At 35.3% G+C, this 21,152-nt stretch overlaps 1 protein-coding gene across 4 annotated transcripts in view; it reads right to left on the bottom strand.

Moving 5' to 3' along the window:
- Positions 1 to 21,152, bottom strand: part of LOC136041926 (utrophin-like) — a 427,919-nt gene that overhangs the window by 44,701 nt on the left and 362,066 nt on the right. For all 4 annotated transcript variants that reach the window (XM_065726724.1, XM_065726734.1, XM_065726743.1 and 1 more), the window contains 4 exons: positions 18,451 to 18,614; positions 11,938 to 12,072; positions 6,352 to 6,482; positions 3,755 to 3,913 (listed from right to left, as the gene is read on the bottom strand). In XM_065726724.1, the coding sequence (XP_065582796.1) occupies positions 3,755 to 3,913; positions 6,352 to 6,482; positions 11,938 to 12,072; positions 18,451 to 18,614 (589 nt within the window). The remainder of the gene's footprint in view (positions 1 to 3,754; positions 3,914 to 6,351; positions 6,483 to 11,937; positions 12,073 to 18,450; positions 18,615 to 21,152) is intronic.

Here is a 21,152-nt window from a genome sequence, read left to right as displayed (position 1 = left end):
TTTGATATTAGCCGATATGCCTTACAGTTAATTAGCACTATTGACGCTTGCGACTATAAATTATATCTATTCGACAACGTTTTTATTGCTTCCCAGACTTTTATAGATACCTATTTCCGGCTTCTACTTTATTACTAAGCGACAAAATTTTACGGCTTTTATTTGTAGCTGTAATAAGATTTTAATATGATACTCCAAAAGGCGTAAAAACACCTACTACGGTTGTGAATTAGTTTGACCGTCCGTCTTTTACAGGTATATTCTCTTCATTACACTCCATTCAAATTTATAAACGTAAGCTAAGAACGTAATTACGGGTACTCATAGAGGATATTTGCCAGATACATTGAGAAAAACTATGGCAATTCTTACAATAAATTAGAGAGGATTATACAAGTCAAGTTCACATGATATTGGTAGTTAACTTGCAGAACCAAGGAATTCAAAATAAAAAAAAAATGTTTCCCCCTAAGCCCACCCTGGGATCATATACATGAAAGCCGAAATTTTCTAAGATTTTGCTTTTGGTTGTTTCAAATTATAGAGTTTTTGGGGCTGTACCATACTTTCATTTGCGTTGCCATATTAATTCGTGAAAATAAATCAGTAGATAATTAGTAAGTGAATTAGCTAAATTTGGCAACATTTTTGTCAGTAAAAAATCCAGTATAAACATCGTTTGCTTCCCAGAGACAACTACACTTTCAAATGAAAGCTAAATCTTTTTAAGCCATTTGGTGTCATGTGGTTTTAACTTATTTTTTTGCTAATTTTTCAACTACATTTTTTTTTATTTGGATTCTGCTCTTATCAAAAATAACATAGCTGCGTATGGATGCCTTTTTAATTAGGAATTCTCGATTTACATGAAATACACCTGGTTGTGTAAGTTTCTGGTGAACCAATTCCAATAATGAGATTTCATTTCACTTTCCTTGATACTTTAAACATTCTGAAAACTTTAAACATGCTTGGTAAATATGTATGAAGTGTATAAATAAATGGTCTATTGCTCAATTATGGCTACACTAAATTTACGTATTAAATAGTACCCATCATTCAAAATGTTTGGAAATATTACGTATCTTATTTATCTAGTAGCTTGCATTTTCTCACAACCATAAAAGTATGATGGTTTAATTGAAAACAGTTACTTAGTCATTTTTGACATTTTCATATTCTGTGGAATGCTCCCAAACAGAATGATAAGAAGGAGTTTCCAAATTATTAACCTCAAGTATTTTACTTCTTCGAAGATTAATTTCAAGATGTAACTCTGGCGATTTGCAACTCTAAATTATCAAATCGGAGCATTATTAGTTCCGCTCTAAAACAAGGACGAAACAAGATCCAAAGATCAGCCAGGGACGTACACACCGTTTTTCGGGAAGGGGGATCCATTAAGAATACATAAAATTTGCTTAACAGTTCTAGCAAATTTTTGCTTCATCAAATAAAAAAAATTGAGTTATGAAAATAATTGGGTATCTAAATACTGAAGGGTAAAAAAAAGCCAAAGTGCTCACCGAACCAAACTTTGGATACAATTTTCCACAATAGTATTTAGGGGTGGCAAAAGATGCTCCGGAACTATGGAAATATAAATCTACACAAAGTAATAGAAAAAAAAAATGCCCTTTTCAATAGCATCAATTTGCGATAATTTAGGGAGAGTGGGGCAAAATGCACTTTTCAACATCCAGGGAAGATTGCTGTTTTTTCAATTTTTCCAATGAAAATATAAAAAGACATCTGTCAATGAAAATACCCCGAAAACGTATCTATCGAAATCTAGAAGGGCACAGGCTCGCCACCAATCGACAAAAGTGTTTACTTCACTGACTACTAAATCGACTCTATTTTTACTTTCGATTTATGTACTTTCACTTCTAACGGTTAATTAATAAAGTGTATTTGACATAAACCTGTCATTTAAGAGTTTGCGCCAGAAAAAAAAAAAAAAAAAAACCTAATTGTCAACTTCCCAAAAAGAAATCTCAAGACGAATAAGAGGTAATTTCTAAAATTTTCTAGGGAAAAAAATCAATAAAGACAGCAGCCCCATTCATCAAGAATAGGGAAAGAAGATTCCTTTGTCATGTTAACAGCTCAATGCAGTGAAACATAACATAATATTTCTCATTTTCACAAAAAAAGAGGTTTAAGAGACTATTAAATATATTTAATCTATCTGAGGGGTCACAGGTGTATTATTGATGTGGGAAATTAGTTAAGAGAAAGGCGTTTAACAGCATATGTTCCACAATACGAACCTGAATATACTGTTCATATCTTCTGGTAACAAATAAAGAAAATGTGATTAAATGATCATAAAAATGTGTTAACAATAATATTTCGTTGAAACATTTTGTACAATCAGGTTCTTAAGTTTGATATCCTAATGCTGATTTTCATTTAGAGGATTAAACGAAGTATTTCAAATTTATTCTTTTAGAGGCCATTTGAACAAGATAACTTTTTATATTTTTGGAAGCACAAATAGAACAGACAAGAGAACTTGTTCTTCCAGTACGTTTTTGATTTTTTATGTGAGAATATCTCAAACTTGTCCATGCTTCGAAACAAATCAATTGGAGGTAGCTAGAGTATTCTGGAAAAGACACTATTGGTCTGAAATGATGTGTCATTATTTGAATGAAAAAGCAAAATAAAAATTTTGAATTAAAAGCAAAGAGTGAGAGTATTACCGGAATTTTAATTTTAGTTTTCCACCGCAGTGTTTATGCAGAAAAGGCATAAAAAAAAGAAGAAAACTTGCCACAAGTTGTTAAGTAATGTGTATGCACAGCCGGAATAAGACACTTAAACGTTCCATGCCAATGAAAGAATTAATCATCCCCTTCCCCTCTCTTCCCGATGCCTACAATTCAGAAACAAACAATAATAAGCCATTAAAGAAAAAAATTCCTGATTGTAAATTTGATAAAACTTTCAATGAATATTTTTTGATCATCAGAACATACATCCGCGTAGAGAAAGTATACTTTTTGGTGAATATTTCTACACTAGGCTTACCTAAGCCATCTAATATTTCGAAAATTTTTATATAATTAAAATTCAGCTTGGGTTAAATTTGTTTTAAAGGTTACTTCTTTCAGCAAACCCTGAAAATTCTATTATAAAACATTTCTGCTTTTCTAATTCGAAAAATAATAAAAATAAGGTATTGCTCTATTTCAAATCTCACGTAGCAAAAATATTTCAACCTGAAAATGTATACTATAGCTGAGGAACAGAGTTCATCACTAAATATGAGGCCAAATTTTCTATACGCCAAATACATGTTGCATACAAAAGTATTACTCCTGAAACTTAACCAAAGAACTTGCATTGAAAGCCATAGCTTGTTTATCTAATCAGGCTCACTTTATTATATAATCTAGAAGAATTAAACTAAAGTAAATATTTGCAGAATTGCTTACCCTTGATGCCCTGAAGACCTGCTTATTGGTTAATCTAGCATTTGGATATATTATTTCAAAAGAAAACATTCAGATGTACACCTTCCGAATAAGCCAAATCATCTATTTGTGAGAATTTTAGAGACAGGTGTGTGTTGTTCATCCAATTTTATAAGATTTTTATTAATCCTTTTATTCTACATTACGAAAGCTCAAATATAAACTTGCAGCCAAGTTTAAGAGATTAGATTACATTTAAAAGTGAAGCAACTCCAGAGGGTAGGATTTGACCAAATTGACACTTTCCTTATTTTTCGCTAAAGTATACTTACTTGATATAGTAGGGTACATCAGTAGCCATTAGGGCTCTTTCCCAAGGATGATCCACACTGACAACTAAGAAATTTTGACCTCCAATGCCCGTAGTGGCTCCTCCCAATGCTGACAGTTGTTGATATCGTTCATCTAAAGACGACTGCAACAGTCTCCATCTAAAATATTTGGCTTTTTTAGAATAGATAAAGGGGATCTCCCAATAATTTTAATAATTTCTAAATAGTTATAATATAAATCCTCTTTGGTCCAAAAATTTACGACAAGGGGGAGGAGGTAGGGGCTTTTGTCCAAGAGAAAGAAAAAAGCGCTTTAATTAATTAAAAAACTGAAAACTGAGACGAAATATTTTTAAATCAAGATTTCTAGAGCTTTGAGAAAATGACAAAACAAGTCAATTGACTTCAGGTTAACCAGTTTAGTATGTTGTAGCTAGGTTAAATGAAATAAAAGATGGTAAATAACTTGTTTCTGAGACCACACTGGCTAAGTACGACAATATTAAAAAAAAAACTTATCAAGGACATTTTATTTCGCAATGAAAATCCCGTTAGTTTGCTAGAAATAATTATATAAAAAGGCTAAGAAAGGCAGTAAAAGATGTATCAGCATCCCAAGCCCCAACTGAAAGCACTTCATTGATGATAAGAAAAATTTCATTGCTTTACCCTATAATCCAAAATTGTATTAAAACAATATAACCTTAATGTCAGATGTAAGGTATAAACAAAGTACAGATCTTTTTTAACTGCAGGAAGGATAAATCTAGGTAGTGAGGTGTATAAAATCCCACGTTCTTATGGTCATTTTTATATCGGGGAGGTTACGAAACACAATCATCTATCGACAAAGCCATGAAGTCATGTCAAAGGACCGAGCGATTTGATTCCGGCTTGGCTTAACATGTTTATGATAACCCATATCATTTCATTTTTTTATTGTATTTTCATTATTTCTCCAGATGAAGGTCTCTTACATGTTTTCAAGGAGGCAGTAGAAATCTAGAAGTATATACACAAAAAAAACACCCTTGACAGAGATACTTGAAAAATTTATTGAAACAAACCCAAATTTGCCAACTGATGTCGGGTAATATCACGCCTGGTAAGCGATTGGCGTTCCAAAAAGCTTCATATAAAATGGTTTCCCATTTATGAATAGCCATTCAATGTCGGATTTTTTTTTTATTCAGTTGCTCTTTCATAGTTACTTGGAATGGGCCTCATTTACTTTAGTTTTTGTTTTTAGTGTTTTTCTTTTTTTATTCTATCCTGCGGACTTTATCTATATTTTTCACTTATTGCTTCCTTATTTTGCACTGAGGACGGTTGAACGGAGGTCTTGGCCAAAATATCTGCACACTATTCTTCTTTTTTTCAGCGGCTGGAATTATCTTCTATTTTTCCTTCGCTAAAATTTTTTTTTCTTTTGTCCCGAAAGACATCAATAAGGACAAGAAACAAACTCCTAAAAGAACTTAAAAAAGATTAATAAGTTAAAAAATATGAGTTTTTAGGCTCATGTATGACCCCGAAAATGAAAGAGTGGGTATAAAGGGCTGGAGCTGTTATGGCGTTGGGGAATGTTTGTAAAGTCTTGATCCGCCACAGGCTCGAGTTTCTGTCCCCAATCCTTGAAGAGAGAGCGTTCAAGACAGTCTTTCAGCAGCGTCAGCGAAACCCTCTCATGAGCTCAGCTGACCAGAATTGTGATTGCAAACAGCCTAACACGGTGAACATTGGGACAGATGTCTCTTGAGAATACAATCAACTACTTGATGACGCAAGACTCAAATGGATTTTGAGCAATGGACAGTTTCTACAAATTTAGTTTGTTTTAGAGAGCTTTTTTGGGTTACTGAACCTCCTCTCGAGATACTATTCTTTTATAATTTTCTTTTTGCAATAGAATTCAGAGTAACAGCGAGAGTTTCTAGAATTTTCACTCGCAGCAAAGATGCTTGTGAGTTCTAGCTTCTTATAGAGGACTGTATCTCAAATTGGACTTATTGGCTGGTTTCATAAGCTGAGAAAAAGCTTCGATATAAGGTTCATATTACAAACTTTGACAACATCACATTTTAAAATCACCACATTAGAAACCCGAAATTTTTTCGCTAATATTCTTTGCTGCTTGTATAGTTTTCTTTTCTAGTCATTTCTAGCTGGTAATCAAGTAACTTTACAGTCTATCATTTTTGGCGAATCAGCTGAGACTAAACGAGAAGCATGGCTTAGAAAGGGACGGATAGAGGCTGCAAAAAAAAAAAAAAAAAAAAACAAGCTGAAGAATACATGAGAGGGAGTAAGAGCAAGGCCTTAAATAGAGTTGGATGAAGAGGGAGCATTTAATGCTAATCTAACCTCGGGCACTTTGATGCTGCGAAAATTGTTATTAGCTGCTGTGAGATTTATTTATTTTGAAATTTCCCTAGTAAATTTTATCTATAGTCAGACTAAATTGTAAAGTTTTACTGAAAAAGCTCCAAGAAGTCTTCGCTCAAAATTTCGTTCATTTGTCTATCTAACTTATGCATTAAATCAATTTGAATCACTAATTTGTAAGGATATAGAGCATATCTCTATATTTTACTTACCTGGTGTTGAGCTCATCAATTCTAGATAGATTTGAATGGGAGACTGGTAGACCATTGTCAGCAAGTCTAGTTGCTGCGTCATTTATTTCGTCAACTATCTCTTGAACAGGTGTGAGGGAATCACTAAACATCTGAAATATTAAAAAGAAAATAAATATACAACTCGCTGGGTTCCGTTGTAATCAACTACTTCTTTTGAAAATCACAAGGAATCCGATCCTTCTGCCCGTAATCGGAGGGGGTATCTCACGTATTCATGGCTTTGGAGGAGTAAAAAAAAAACAAGGCGCTCCGTAAAAAAATTGATTTCCCAAGGATTAATTTGAAAAAAAAGCAAAAATCACCATGTATGATGTAAAACCACGAGAAATTGTAAATTATGTGGCCTCATTTTAGTATGTAATACAGGAGAATTACATTAATTATCAAGCCGTAGGTGGTAAGTATATTTCGACCCCGATTACCTCTTTTATCTTCTATGGAGTAAACACATCTCTGAACACAAAGAATGAACGAACGGGAAAACCTCGGACTTGAAACCCCCAATTCTCATAACGAAAAAAGCTATCCGACAGTCCAAAACAAAACAAAGCAGTTGGTCATTTGGATCTTAAAAAGTTACTTTGAAAGTTAGTTTGGAACATACAAAGAGTGCTAGGCTTCTAGACCCTTTAATTAGTTGTTTATCGACAGCCCTGGCCATAACTCATAATACCAAAACTAGTTCTGCTAACATAACGGAAGGTTAAGAATTAAGGGGTGATACCAATTAGAGGCAAAATATTCAACGTGAGACATGTATGTCCTCGTAATTTTCATAAATTTTTCAATGGTAGATAAATTGACTTAGAACAGGTGAAAAATAGTAAGGGTTTTGGCGACCTCGATGCGATTATTCTTTCATTTCGCCACCAAAGGTTTTCTACATATTCTTTCAGAAGTTTTCTTTATTATTTTATATTTCCTAAGCGAAGCCGCTATTGTTGCCAGCCAAAGGTGGCTCCGTACTTTCCCACCAATTGCAATCATTTTCTTTTACTAACCTGGTAATGAATTTACTTCATAGATATATGGTAACATTATGGCTGCTGTGTGAACGCCTTATATAGAACATTTTCACCGAAAATAACTCCTTATGTTCCGGTCCAGTGTTTAATGTCATCTCTTTTAGGTATCGGAAAAAAAATTATCACTAAATCTTTTAAGTTTTCCCACTAAAAAATGTTTCATATTTTTCTAAAATCGTTTGAAACGTGTTTTATTGTATAACCTAAAAATTTTTAAAAATCATCGTCTTTCTCTTTTGACTGGAGTAGGCTAATAGTATTTCCATATCCCGCGTCGCTTAGATTTTAGGTAAATTACATTTTTAATAATCAAAGTAAAAATTTACATTTTTCTCTAATTTTGCTGCTTGAAACAAAGATGTTTTCCAGATTTGACACTTCATCCCCCAAAAAGAATAAAGACTTATAGCCTCAACTTTGGCAGCAATCATATTTGGAATTTCCCTAAAAGTGCGATATAGCATATAGTAAAAAAAAAAAAAAAAAAAAGAAAAAAAAAAAACAAAAAAAAAACGCCAAGATGGTTGACTACTTTTCCACCTATTCTGTATTCTTCGGATTTGTGAATCTGTCAAAATAGCAAAAACAGGCAAAAATATGAAAATGGTGAAAGTAATCATAAGATTATGGGTTTGAATAACATTGTGGCATTTATACTCAATCTAGGTAGGCATGGGATATAGGTGATAGCAAAATGATATAGAATTTCATTGGAAACGGCCACTTAAAAGAATTAAACATAATGCAGAAGCATTAAGGCTCATTAAATAATAAACAGTAGCGCACATCGAGATAGGACGGAGGGGAGGGCATGCATCCCCTAGATTTTTTGCCCCTCCCCCTCACTTAAAGACTCTTTGCCCCTCCTATTTTGGACAGTACATTTTGCCTCCTCCCTAAATTTTGTGATTTGGCACCACCGATAATATCTCTTTTACCAATGAGACGCTTCTACTTAATAGAATATTGCAGTCTTACCTGGTATGTAGTTTCTTACACACCTACTAGGAATGTAATCGTTTATGATAATTATCTTTCTAGAGTAAAGTTAAACTTAATGAATTTTACGCATTTGGAATCACTATAAAAACGATTTATCAAAAAACTATGGTATACACTATGTTTTCGATACATTCTATGAGAAAATAGGGGCGGCAATCATTTATGCTAATAATTTCTCATGAGAAACTTTAAATTTAATGAATTTCGCTTATTTCGAATCACCATAGAAACCTTTAACAACAAATTTCTATATATACTATATTTTCAATAGATTCTATACGCAATGAATCTGAAAATGGCGACCTACTCCTGAAACTCCTGATTTCTATATATAATATATTTTTTTAATAGATTCTATACGAAAGGGGCATTGAATCTGAAACTGGCACTGAATCTACTCCTGAAACCGCTGATCATTTGGAGACACAGCATTGCAATTGAACACCTATTTCATCCAGCATCCTTTCATCATAACCCAAAATCACACATATTTGCGACATATTTTGATGAATTCAATATGAAAAAAGAGTGATGAAACCCAAAACTAAGGGTGAATTTACAGTTAATAAATTTGAGCAGCCCGGGATGTGCATCATCAATGTATCGCCACCATTAAACACTTGTCATCAAGTATTCATTCCTCTTATCGCAGGATTCTCCCATCAATACAATACATTTTGAATGCTCAAATAAGGAAAAAATTTATCAAATCTGAAAACATATTGACAAAAAAAATTTCTAGAGGTGAAACTTTGGTGGGTATACTCTTGAAATTTCTGAAACTCTTAGACTTGAAAGCGGATACTCTCTTGAAACTTGAACGCAAGTATGCTCTTGAAGATTTTGAAAACGATTTATTCCGGAAACCTCCATCCTTACCCAGAATTTCGTACTTATAACGATAATTACGACCTATTTGGCTGATTTCTATACGAAACAAGAGCTAAGAGCTCATATGGCACTTGTGACGAGGTCGGAAGAGTCGAGAGCTCATATGGTACGAGGTCGGAAGAGCCAAGAGCTCATTTGGACGAGGTCGGAAGAGCCGAGAGCTCATATGGTACGAGGTCGGAAGAGCCAAGAGCCAAGAGCTCATTTGGCACTTGTGAGAAGGTCAGAACCTAAAGTTAAACTTTATAGCACAAGATCCTTCTAAATATCAAATTTCATTAAGATCTGGTCACCCTTTCGTAAGTTACAAATACCTCAATTTTCAAAATTACCTCCCCCCTCCCAATTCCACCAAAGAGAGCAGATCCGGTCCAGTTATGTCAGTCACGTATCTTAGACAGGTTTCTATTCTTCCCATCCAGTTTCATCCTGATCTCACCGCTTTAAGTATTTTCTAAGATTTCCGGTCCCCCCAACTGCCCCCCCCCAATTACGTTTGATCCGGTTGAGATTTAAAATAAGATATCAGAGTTACGAGGTCCTTCTAAATATGAAGTTTCATGAAGATCCGATCACTCCTTCGTAAGTTAAAAATACATTATTTTTCTTATTTTTCAGAATTACCCCCCCCCCCGCAATTGAGCGGATCCGTTCCAATTATGTAAATTACGTATGCAAGACTTTTGCTTATTTTTCCAACCAAGTTTCATCCCAATCCCTCCAATCTAAGCGTTTCCCATCATTTTAGGTCTCCCCACCCCAAACTTCCCCCAATGTCACCAGATCCGGTCAGGATTTAAAATAAGAGCTTTGAGCCACGATATCCTTCTAAAAATCAAATTTCATGGAGATCCAATCACCCGTTCGTAAGTTAAAAATACCTCATTTTTTCTAATTTTTCAGAATTAACCCCCCCCCCCCCCAACTACCCAAAAGAGAGCGGATCCGTTCCGTTTATGTCAATCATCTATCTAGGACTTGTGTTTATTTTTCCCACCATGTTTCATCCCGATCCCTCCACTCTAAGTGTTTTCCAAGTTTTAGGTTCCCCCTCCCAACTCCCCGCCCCCATCACAAGATCTGGTCGGGATTTAAAATAAGAGCTCTAAGACACGATATCCTTCTAAACATCAAATTTCATTGAGATCCGATCACCCGTTCGCAAGTTGAAAATACCTCATTTTTCTAATTTTTAAGACTTACTCCCCCCCCCCCAACTACCCCAAAGAGAACAAATAAGTTCCGATTATGTCAATCATGTATCTAGGACTTGCGCTTATTTTTCCCATCAAGTTTCATCCCGATCCCTCTACTCTAAGTGTTTTCCAAGATTTTAGGTTTCCCCCCTCCAACTCCCCCCAATGTCATCAGACCCAGTCGGGATTTAAAATAAGAGCTCTGAGACACAATATCATTCCAAACATCAAATTTCATTAAGATCCAATCACCCGCTCATAAGTTAAAAATACTTCATTTTTTCTATTTTTCCGAATTAACCGGCCCCTACTCCCCCCCCCCCCAGATGGTCAAATCGGGAAAACGACTATTTCTAATTTAATCTGGTCCGGTCCCTGATACGCTTGCCAAATTTCATCGTCCTAGCTTACCTGGAAGTGCCTAAAGTAGCAAAACCGGGACTTTAGGTTTTCCCCCTCCGACTCCCCCCAATGTCATCAGATCCGGTCGGGATTTAAAATAAGAGCTCTAAGACACAATATCATTCCAAACATGAAATTTCATTAAGATCCAAATACCCGCTGATAAGTTAAAAATACTTCATTTTTTCTATTTTTTGCGAATTAACCGGGCCCCCACTCCCCCCCAGATGGTCAAATCGGGAAAACGACTATTTCTAATTTAATCTGGTGCGGTCCCTGATACGCTTGCCAAATTTCATCGTCCTAGCTTACCTGGAAGTGCCTAAAGTAGCAAAACCGGGACAGACCGACAGACCGACAGACAGACCGACAGAATTGGCGACTGCTATATGTCACTTGGTTAATACCAAGTGCCATAAAAAGTGACACAGGAGTCACATATAATGAATGTACATATAATGAATGTACACTTGGTGTAGCTGAGTATTTAGAGACAAGGCGTCGCCAATATGGTTGTACTACTCAAAATCATACCATAAGTCATTTACCCTCATGTCCCAGACTTCGGTAGAAACATACAGCGTTTTTTGATGAATCCTATAAGGAAGAAACTTTTCATAGACAGTGATTGATTTTGCAACTGTACCACTCACTGCATATTTGCTCATGTCTTTATTACAAGTTCCATCCATTTTTAACATTAAAAAAAATTTTATTTGCTTTTTAACTAGTGTTACTTAATTTTAGATAAAATCTATTTTATTCTCTTTGGAGATAATTCTTCTGTACTTTTACACACATGGATGGATGGCAAGAACTTCTCTTGGAAATTCACAATCTGTTTAAACCCATAAGGAAGAAAGAATTATTCCCAAAGGATTTAATCTTAGCAATCAAAGTTTTGCAATACGTAGATATTCCAATTCCCATACCAAAACTGAGAAAAAGAATGTTATTCCTTCTGTTTGAAAGTGAGGGAACAGGAAAAGTTTATACAGAAATAAGAGTAGAAAAAGGCAGTATCTCACCCTTAATTTCTCTAAGTGTGTTGATATTTCGATTGGATCAATGTCAGCTGGACGAATCCAATTTGCTTTTGTCTTTTCTGCACCAATGAGCCGACTTGTTGCGTCATCTATGTTACTCTGCAAACTTTTTAATTTCTGAAATATAAAAAAATGATTAGTGAAAATAGGATACAAACCTAGAAACCCAGTCTCAATAGACTTAAAATAAAAAATTTCAGCGTTTCTCTATTTTGAAAAAGTGGTAGAATTAGGGAAGAGGAAAGAATCTTGAAAATCCACCTCTAAAAAAATCCTTGAGTTGAAAATGAAAACACATAACGATGGGACCATCCCACCGTGAGAGGTCAAATGGAATGTCAGACATTAGAATGAAAAACCATGAGCCTAGTTCTTATCTCCCACCGAGTTTGGCTCAGATCTAGCGTCCCTTTCTGGCATGTTTACTGGTGACCGTAATTTAGGACCCCCTTTCACCCAGCCTCACTGAAGTAGAATCAGTATATTCAGCTCCCGGTTCCGATCGAAGTGACCCGATAAAAGCTGATCCGATAAAAGTGATCGAAGTTTGCATGAAATCCGGCAAATTTTGTGTAAAAATCCTGATAAATAGAATTTAGGACTCCCTTCCATCTACACAGAGGGTGGGTTGGTCCCCGAACCCCAAAAGGCAAAACTAGCACAATAGCTGTTATCTTTCAGATAAATGTGATTGACATAAAAAAATCTCTTATGATAGATTTCTTGAGAAAAATGTAGAGAAATCTTTTTTCCTACAGGGATTGCATCAGACCTGGGCCCGAAAAGGAACATCCGTTCAGGTAGAGGTTTCTATAACAAGAATTTAAGGACTCCCTCCCTTCCAAAAAAGTCAGATCATACCCAAAGAGCAAAACTTGAACACTAGATATTACTTCCTGCCAAGTTTGGAAAGGATTCGAGACCCGACATTTAATTTTATAGAAGTCGTGATGACAAGAACTTAGAGACACATCCTCCTAATCTCCACAGATATAAGATGGAAACCTAAAAACACGAACAGGAAACTGAATATTATCTCTTTCATAGTCTGGTTGACCCAAAATAATCCTTCGGAAGAAAATATGGTCCATCTCCCAACCCGAAGAAGGCCTGACTGGATCCAGTTTACCATAATAAGAAACGGGGACACATGCTCTTATATCCCGTCAAGTTTGGTTGGAGTTTAGCAGTACAACTCTTTCTCGTACACGCCCTGTTGACCAGAATGTAGAGACACCCCCTCCTCCTACAAATGTCGGATTGTGTCCACATACCTATGGACACTTCTGATCGAGGTCAGTTGATATCTAACAATCCGTTCTGGTAGACGTGTTAATGACAAGACTCGGACGTTCCATCCTTTTCTCTCCCAATACATGACACGGATTGCAGCCAGGCTCATTTCGGTTTATTTCAAAATTACAGGAAACTCGATCAAATTAAAGAGCAAGTCTCCAAAAGCAAAAATTCGAAACTTTATGCTTGAAGATCCCTTTTTTCTAGAATTATATCCTGGAGATCTAAAAGGAATACATAATTTAGATCGTAGGTTCTCCAAGAGATACTTCCATATTTTACGCAAGTCTGATATTTCGCATTTTTGGAGTTTCATCTCTTGCTGTTACCAAGCTACAGATTGTTGATGACAAAGAAAAAGGAGAAAAAATGAATAGGGACTTTGAAAACAGTAGAGCTGCTCTATATCCTAATTCTACATACAGAAGTCAGCATTGGTTTTGAGTTCCCCTGCAAGACCGAGGAGATACAATGTAAGTGTAATAGCATCCTTAAAATGAAAACAATTACGCTGTAAAACGTGTAACATGTTATTATATTAAGATATAACTTTCGTTCAACTTTGTAAATTATACTGGGAGTTATATGGTAAATTAAAAAGATATCTTTACATATGAAATTTGTGGTTGTAAGCGTGATAACAATAAATCTATACAAATATATAATGTTTATAACTCACATGAGACAAAAATGTAAATAGCGGAGCAAAAAGACATAGAAAAAGAATGAAAAGCACTAACTATGGAAAAAATATAAATTTAAGACAATGGAATGCAGGAAGTTTGTTTTCTTTATTATCTGAAAGCTTACTATTTAGCACGGCAACTGTACTAAATTCATTATTCATCCCGAATTTTGACAGGATATTCCCATTACGGTACGATGGAAGAAAAAAGAAGAAATTTACAATACTGGAAATACTGAAAAATGGAAATATGCAAAGAAGATACGTGGCAAAGTTTCACCACGCATTGCACAGTCCCCGCAACGATTGGGATAGTTCAAAAGCTTGGTACACTTTTGCAAGTCGGCGGCCCCTCGACCTATGAATACAGCCTGTGTGTTTTGCTTAGCTGATCTATATCAGCTCGCTATACAGGCAAATATAGACCTGCCACGTACAAATAAATTTCAAGAAGTAACAATACCAACCATATAAAAGTAAAAACAAATGTACATTTTACCTATCTACCTATTCATCCCTTTAATAAGAGAGTTGAATCACCATTCCAATACGTTTTTTTTTCGGATACAAAACAAAAGGAGGTTATTCACAAATGAGTAGTGGAAGATTCACCAAGAGGATTCGGGTTCACTGGTTAAATTTGTAGTTCCTACTTTTAAAATATTTATTCTTTGATTGACATAACTATTCTTTCGTGTTAAAGAAACGTATCAGTATACATGGGGTAAAAGTAAGGGCCAACATCCTGCTTCAAATTACCTTACTTACCTGTGAAAACTTGTATCTACTCTTAAGACTAGAAGCTGACAACATTCTCTTTGAATAAATGGTTAACACTAGGATTTACTAAACTAGCCTACGGTACCCTAATTTATTAAGAAGGCTAAAAAACCAAATCATGATTGCAGTGGTGGCTGCAGCCTATTCAAGAGCGAACCACAGTCTATAGTAACCAAAAGTTAAAAAATGCGCTTGGAAAAAACCTGCCCATTGAAATTTGACAATTGCCATTTGACAATGACTCAGGAATGAATACTACTATTTCAGTTAGTCTTAAAAATAAAAGTTTATTGCGAAAAGAAATTTACGTTGATTTCGAAAAAAGTCTGAAACCCCTTGAAAATGGCGTCAGATCAAACTGAAAACTCTACATTGGAATCAGCATGGTCGAAAGCTTGTACAAGGAAATTACAGTTCGCATCGGTAGCACTAATCTGTCTCCCGTTGTTTTTTTCTTTTTTTTTCAGCAGGCCTAGAGGGCTACCAGAACATCATAGAAAGATGCTTAATGGCTCATTCAAAAGCTATTTCTCATATCTACATGCTTTTTATGGATTCTGCCATATGCAAGTGCCATATGGCACTAAAATAGTACTTTATGTGCCATTTCTGAAGGGGTAGGGCTAGCGGGCTACCAAAACATCTTTGACAGATTTTTTATAGCATCAGACTGACTACGAAGCGTAGATTCTCGAAGGAGCTCTCCCTCCACCGCGAATCTCTCGTTGATAGCTATTCCGCCCGTGCAAAACAGGATCGAAATTTTCTTTTCAAGTCTGTATCTTTGGCAAAGCCTATCCCTCTGTTGTCGCCGTCTGAAATCCCTGTCGAGGGTTAGTATTCTTATTATGCGAGTGAATTTGCTGCTCCTAACCCTCAGCTTGAAGACATGTACGAGAGAGAATTGGATGAGTTCCTTGATAAGCTTCCGTACGGTGATTTTGTTTGTCAGTTTAGAGTCGGTTATTCAAGCAATTCGTCGGTTGAAAAATAAGTCTTCTTGCGGAATTGACCGTGTTAGCGCTATCCATATTAAACATGGTGGTTCGGTTCTCGCTATGCATCTTTCGCTTTTTATGCAGATGATGTTCACGCAAGGTGTTGTTCCCTCCTCTTTCTGCGTAGGGGATCTTACCCCCATTCCGAAGAAAGGGAAAAATGACATCAAATGCTCGTCTTTCCGCCCCATTACAGTCGCTACATCTTTATGTAAACTATTTGATCTTCTATTCATTAATGAACTGGAAACTAAATGCTACACCCCGCCACGTCAATTCGGATTTAAGCGCCGCACTGGTTGTGCCGATGCCTTGACGGCTGTAGTGAGTGTGCTACTCGATGCGGATTTTTCTGGAGAGAGCATAGCCTTAGCTAGTCATGACATCAGCCGTGCATTCGATTCACTCATACACGCTGCAATGTTATTAAAACCTTCACAACGAGGTCTGAATCCCTGCACAGTTCGATCCCTACGTAATATGTGCTCGAGGCTGTCCATTCGCCTAAAGCTTCCTCCCGACAAAAATTTGCCTCCCCGGCCTCATGAAAAATTGATCCCCGTTGCATTCTTTCCTCTATAGACACCTCCTTAGTATGCTACGCCGACGACGTCTTGAACTTAAGTAGATCATTGCAAAAAGCTTCTGACATTTTTGAAACGCTTAAAACCGAATATCTAAAACTTGGCCTCAGTTTTAACACTGAGAAAACCGAGATAGTTCTCTTCAATTGGCAAAAAACACCACACGTGCCTTCAGTGCTTTTTGGTGAAAATCTCGAGAATACTGCTGACCACATAAATTACCTCGGAGTCCCTATTGGCTCGTCTTTAAGGCGTACACGTCTTCTACTGATCAAACACCTCAAACGACGAATCTCCGGCTCGTATACTTCCATAGTCTCTCCCAAATTCCGTTTTAGCCACCCCTCCTTGCCAGCCTATACAACGCTACTGTTTTACCTCATATCCTGTACCTGGCACCATTTTGGAAACTATTCTCGAAGGCTGAACTGTCTAAAATCTGTGCGCTTTTCTTCCGTTTTGCTAAATACCTCCTACGTTTTCCTCCCTGGTACAGAAACTCAATCCTCATTAAAAAGTATCACATAACCGACCCTCATGTTGCAGTTGAAAATTCAATCAAAAAGACACAATATTAAAATAGTAGATCACGATTGGCATAATCTCCTTTTACAATAGATCTGTTTTCGTTTTATTCATTTTAGTGCTATTTTGTTTGCTCTTTTATTAGTTGAGTCTCTTTCTAGTTATGTCTCTTCTGATATGTTCTTATATATTTTCTTATATTTATATGTTCGTGCTCCGTCTTTTTCATTTCGTATGATTGACGGGTTTTCAAATAAATAAATAAATAAATAAATTATGCAGGCTTATCTTAGTTTTGACAAAATTTTTGAAAAAAAAAAACAAATTTTAGCTTGGAGGTAGACTGGGGTCTAAAGGGGGGGGGGCAGACTGGGTTCCGGGAGGGGGTCTTGGAGGGGCAGTTTTCCCCTGCCCCACAGCAAATTACGCCTCTGGAAAAGAACCATAAAATTTTCACATCAAATGTCAAAATATTGTTATACTTACATAAATAATAAGCAATTGAGTCTTTTTATTCCAATCAACGATGAAAAATGGTAATTCCATTTTTCAATGCCAGCGAGTAACAAATCAAGAATCTGAACCTTGAACAATCAATATCAATAAATGAATTCTGCGTATCCTAACTAACTAACCTTTTTCTCTTTGTATACCATTTCATATGTGATGAATGAAGTAATGTGATACTATAGATTCTAGCACCCTACTTCCGGTTTCGATAAAATTAATAGGAGATAATACTGAGAGCTATATACAGATTAAGCTATATATAAGATTATGTTACTTAAGAGATAACACTCGGACAGTGTTTTGATTATAATCAGATGAAGGCAACAAAATACTTCCTCTAAAAAAAAAAAAAAAAAAAAAAATGGGAATAACACTCATGACTCTCCTTTCTATTAAATTCAATGGAAATGCAATGCTATTCCTTTTCAGTGGAAAAAGCAGTAACTTGGCTTGAACACAGCCTGGTGTAAATCATAGGTTAATGTGTAAACTAATTATTGATAAAAAATAGTCAATATCTTCAAGGGAAAATACCGTGTTTCAAAGGCCGTATTCAGGGGGAGGGTAGGAGTTTTGACCCTCCCCCCCCCCGAAATGTTTGTCCGACTCGTAAAAACGTCACAAAATAAACATAACTTTTTTTTACGTCTTTTGAGATTTTTGCGTGACCCCCCCTGAAGAAATCTTTTTGTAACATACCCCCACCCCTTCCCCACTCAAAAAAATATCCTGGATACGGCCCTGCATGTTTAAATAAATGGACTAGCGGAGAGTACTAAATTTAATACTTCCGGGTTGAAAGTTGATTGAATACTTTCAGCTTCTGTAATATTCTTTTTTGTTTACAAAATTTACCATGGGAACATCCAGGCTTTTTTCTTATTAACAGTTTAAATCAAAATTGCTTTAAACATCCTACGGTTATTGGCTATTATTTACAGCATAAAAGATTTTTTAATATTGATAGCTGTGCCATATTTAAAGGTTATAGGCCACGCTTTCACATCTCTCTAGTTATTAAAAAGACCAAAGTTTTAGCAGCTTCTTAAGCAAAAAAAAAAGGTTTAGATTAGAACTAAAAAGTACCAAAAAAACACAAGGTATAATTGAGACTTACGCTAAGAGTTTCTTCTAAAGAAATACCCCAGCGTTCTGTCCTATCACGCAAGGCAACCCATCGTTCAGACAGCTTGGTAGTTTCAGATTTGAGGGAGCGTGTTAGTTCTCTAGCTGCCTCTCCAGCACTTGGATATCCCCTTGAATCACCAGCTAAATCTCGACCTGAATAGAAATTAAACAGATATATAAAACACCAGATTTAAGCTAATCTGAACTTGAAATTTGTGTTATGTAGAGCGCTTTCCCAACTGCTTCAAATGAATACACTCAGCTAAAAATTAAATTGAACTAGTGCTTCAGTAAAGCTACAGACTTAAGCCTCGAGGTAATACTTTAACCAGTAGCCTACAAGAGAAACCTCTGTTGTTTTCTCACTTCCATTTTTTCTTTTCTGTGTTTTTAATATAGACATTTCAGATATATGCTAAAGAAGATAGATGCTAGATAAATGCTAAAGAAGAATAAAGTTATTTGACCCAAATATTTTATTTTTATCATTACCTTATTATCCTCATTATTACACTATAAAGATTATGTACTCGCTATTTCAGTACTGTATTTACACACAATCTACTCCATTTATTGAAAAGCGAAATCTTTAAAAATCAATTGCCGGTCCGTAGTCATACAAATGATTTATCCGAGACTGGTCCAAGGTCCTAGGTAAAGGCATATCCAGTTTTTTTCGGAGGGAGGGGGCTTAAATCAAATTTTTTTTATACGCATTATTGCATAATAGTTAGTTCACAACAAAGTGATTAAAAATAGTTGGTTATAAGATATGCAATCAATTACCAACGAATATGAGCTTTAATTTCAGTTAATCTTATCCATTAAATATTTATTTCTATCCCCTTTTCCGTTGTTCCAAGCCAAACAAAAATTTCTGGGGGAGGGCTCAAACCCGCCCCTCCCCTTGATATAACCTTGGTTCTAGGTATATATATATATATATATATATATATATATATATATATATATATATATATATATATATATATATATATACATAAGTTTTATCATAAATATAACACCAAAGAATAAAGTTTAATATTAATTTTTTCGCAAATAAAACACAAAACAGCGACAATTTGCGAACTATTACTAATAGACTGCTGTTAAAATTTTATGACAAATGTCACCTAAATCGTTCAATATATATATATATATATATATATATATATATATATATATATATATATATATATATATATATATATATATATATATATATATATATATATATATATATATATATATATATATATAGTTCGTTCACAACAAAGTGATTAAAAATAGTTGGTTATAAGATATGCAATCAATTACCAAAGAATACGAGCTTTAATTTCAGTTAATCTTATCCCTTAAATATTTATTTCTATCCCGTTTTTAGTTGTTCCTTCCTCGAAAATCCCTGGACATAGAGTTGTTCTTTTGATAGACAACTCCCCAACTTACCAACGGATTAAACTTATTTTTTTAGCTAATCCTAAATGTTGAATATTTATTATTATCCTTTTCACAGTTGTTTTTTTTAAGTTAATTTTTTTTATGTTCTCTTTAGTGTCATTACTCTGTCTTTTTTTCTTTTACAAAAAAAGATCTTTCAATAACGTTTCTCAAGTTTTTGACATTATTGAGAGCGAATTGGTCCATCGCTATTCCCGTTTGTAGAACCCAATCTTTAATTGTACAAAACTTACTTTGTATTCTATCAAGAATGCTGTAACAAGTTTGACATTTTATATTTTCAGTTCCATTAATGGCGGTCACCTCATATCGATCGAATTCTGCCCTAACAATGAGAATTCATATAGCAAATACACACACAATGATATTAATGACTTGAAAATAAAAGGTTATATTAAGCTATATATTGTAATGCAAGTACGGCTACTACTAAGGAATGTTGCCTAGGATTTAAAGAACAAGAGCTAAGAGCTCATATGGCACTTGTGACGAGGCATGAAGAGCTAAGAGCCAAATGAGCTCTAACAAAATTCTATGAATCAATAGATTGATTTAAAAGGAAAATAAGAGGCTTAATGCCGGTCAGGATATAAAATAAGAGCTCTGAGTCACGATGTCCTTCTAAATATCAAAATTCATTAAGATCCATCACCCACTCGTATGTTATAAATACCTAATTTTTTTTTCTAATTTTCCCTCTTCCTTTAGCCCCCCAGATGGTCGAATCTGGGAAAACGACTTTATCAAGTCAATTTATGCAGCTCCCTGACACGCCTACCAATTTTCATCGTCCTAGCACGTACATAAGCACCAAACTCACCAAATCACTGAACCCCTCCCCCCAACTCCCCAAAAGAGAGCGAATCCAGTACGGTTCCGTCAATCACGTATCAAGGACATTTGATTATTCTATCCACCAAGCTTCATCCCGATTCCTCAACTCAAAGTGTTTTCCAAGATTTACCCCTCCAACTCCCCCCAATGACAAAAGATCTGGTCGGGATTTGAAATAAGAGCTCTGAGACATGAATTCCTTCTAAATATCAAATTTCATTCAGATCCGATCATCTATTCGTAAGATAAAAATACCCCAATTTTCACGTTTTCCAAGAATTCCGGTTTCCCCCTCCAACTCCCCCCAATGTCACAGGATCTGGTCGGAATTTAAAATTAGAGCTTTAAAGCACAAGATCCTTCTAAATATCAAATTTCATTAAGATTTGGTCACCC

The sequence above is a fragment of the Artemia franciscana genome, chromosome 2 (genome assembly GCF_032884065.1).
Source record: "Artemia franciscana chromosome 2, ASM3288406v1, whole genome shotgun sequence".
Lineage (NCBI taxonomy): Eukaryota > Metazoa > Arthropoda > Branchiopoda > Anostraca > Artemiidae > Artemia > Artemia franciscana.
This window is presented reverse-complemented; position numbering and strand designations above follow the sequence as displayed.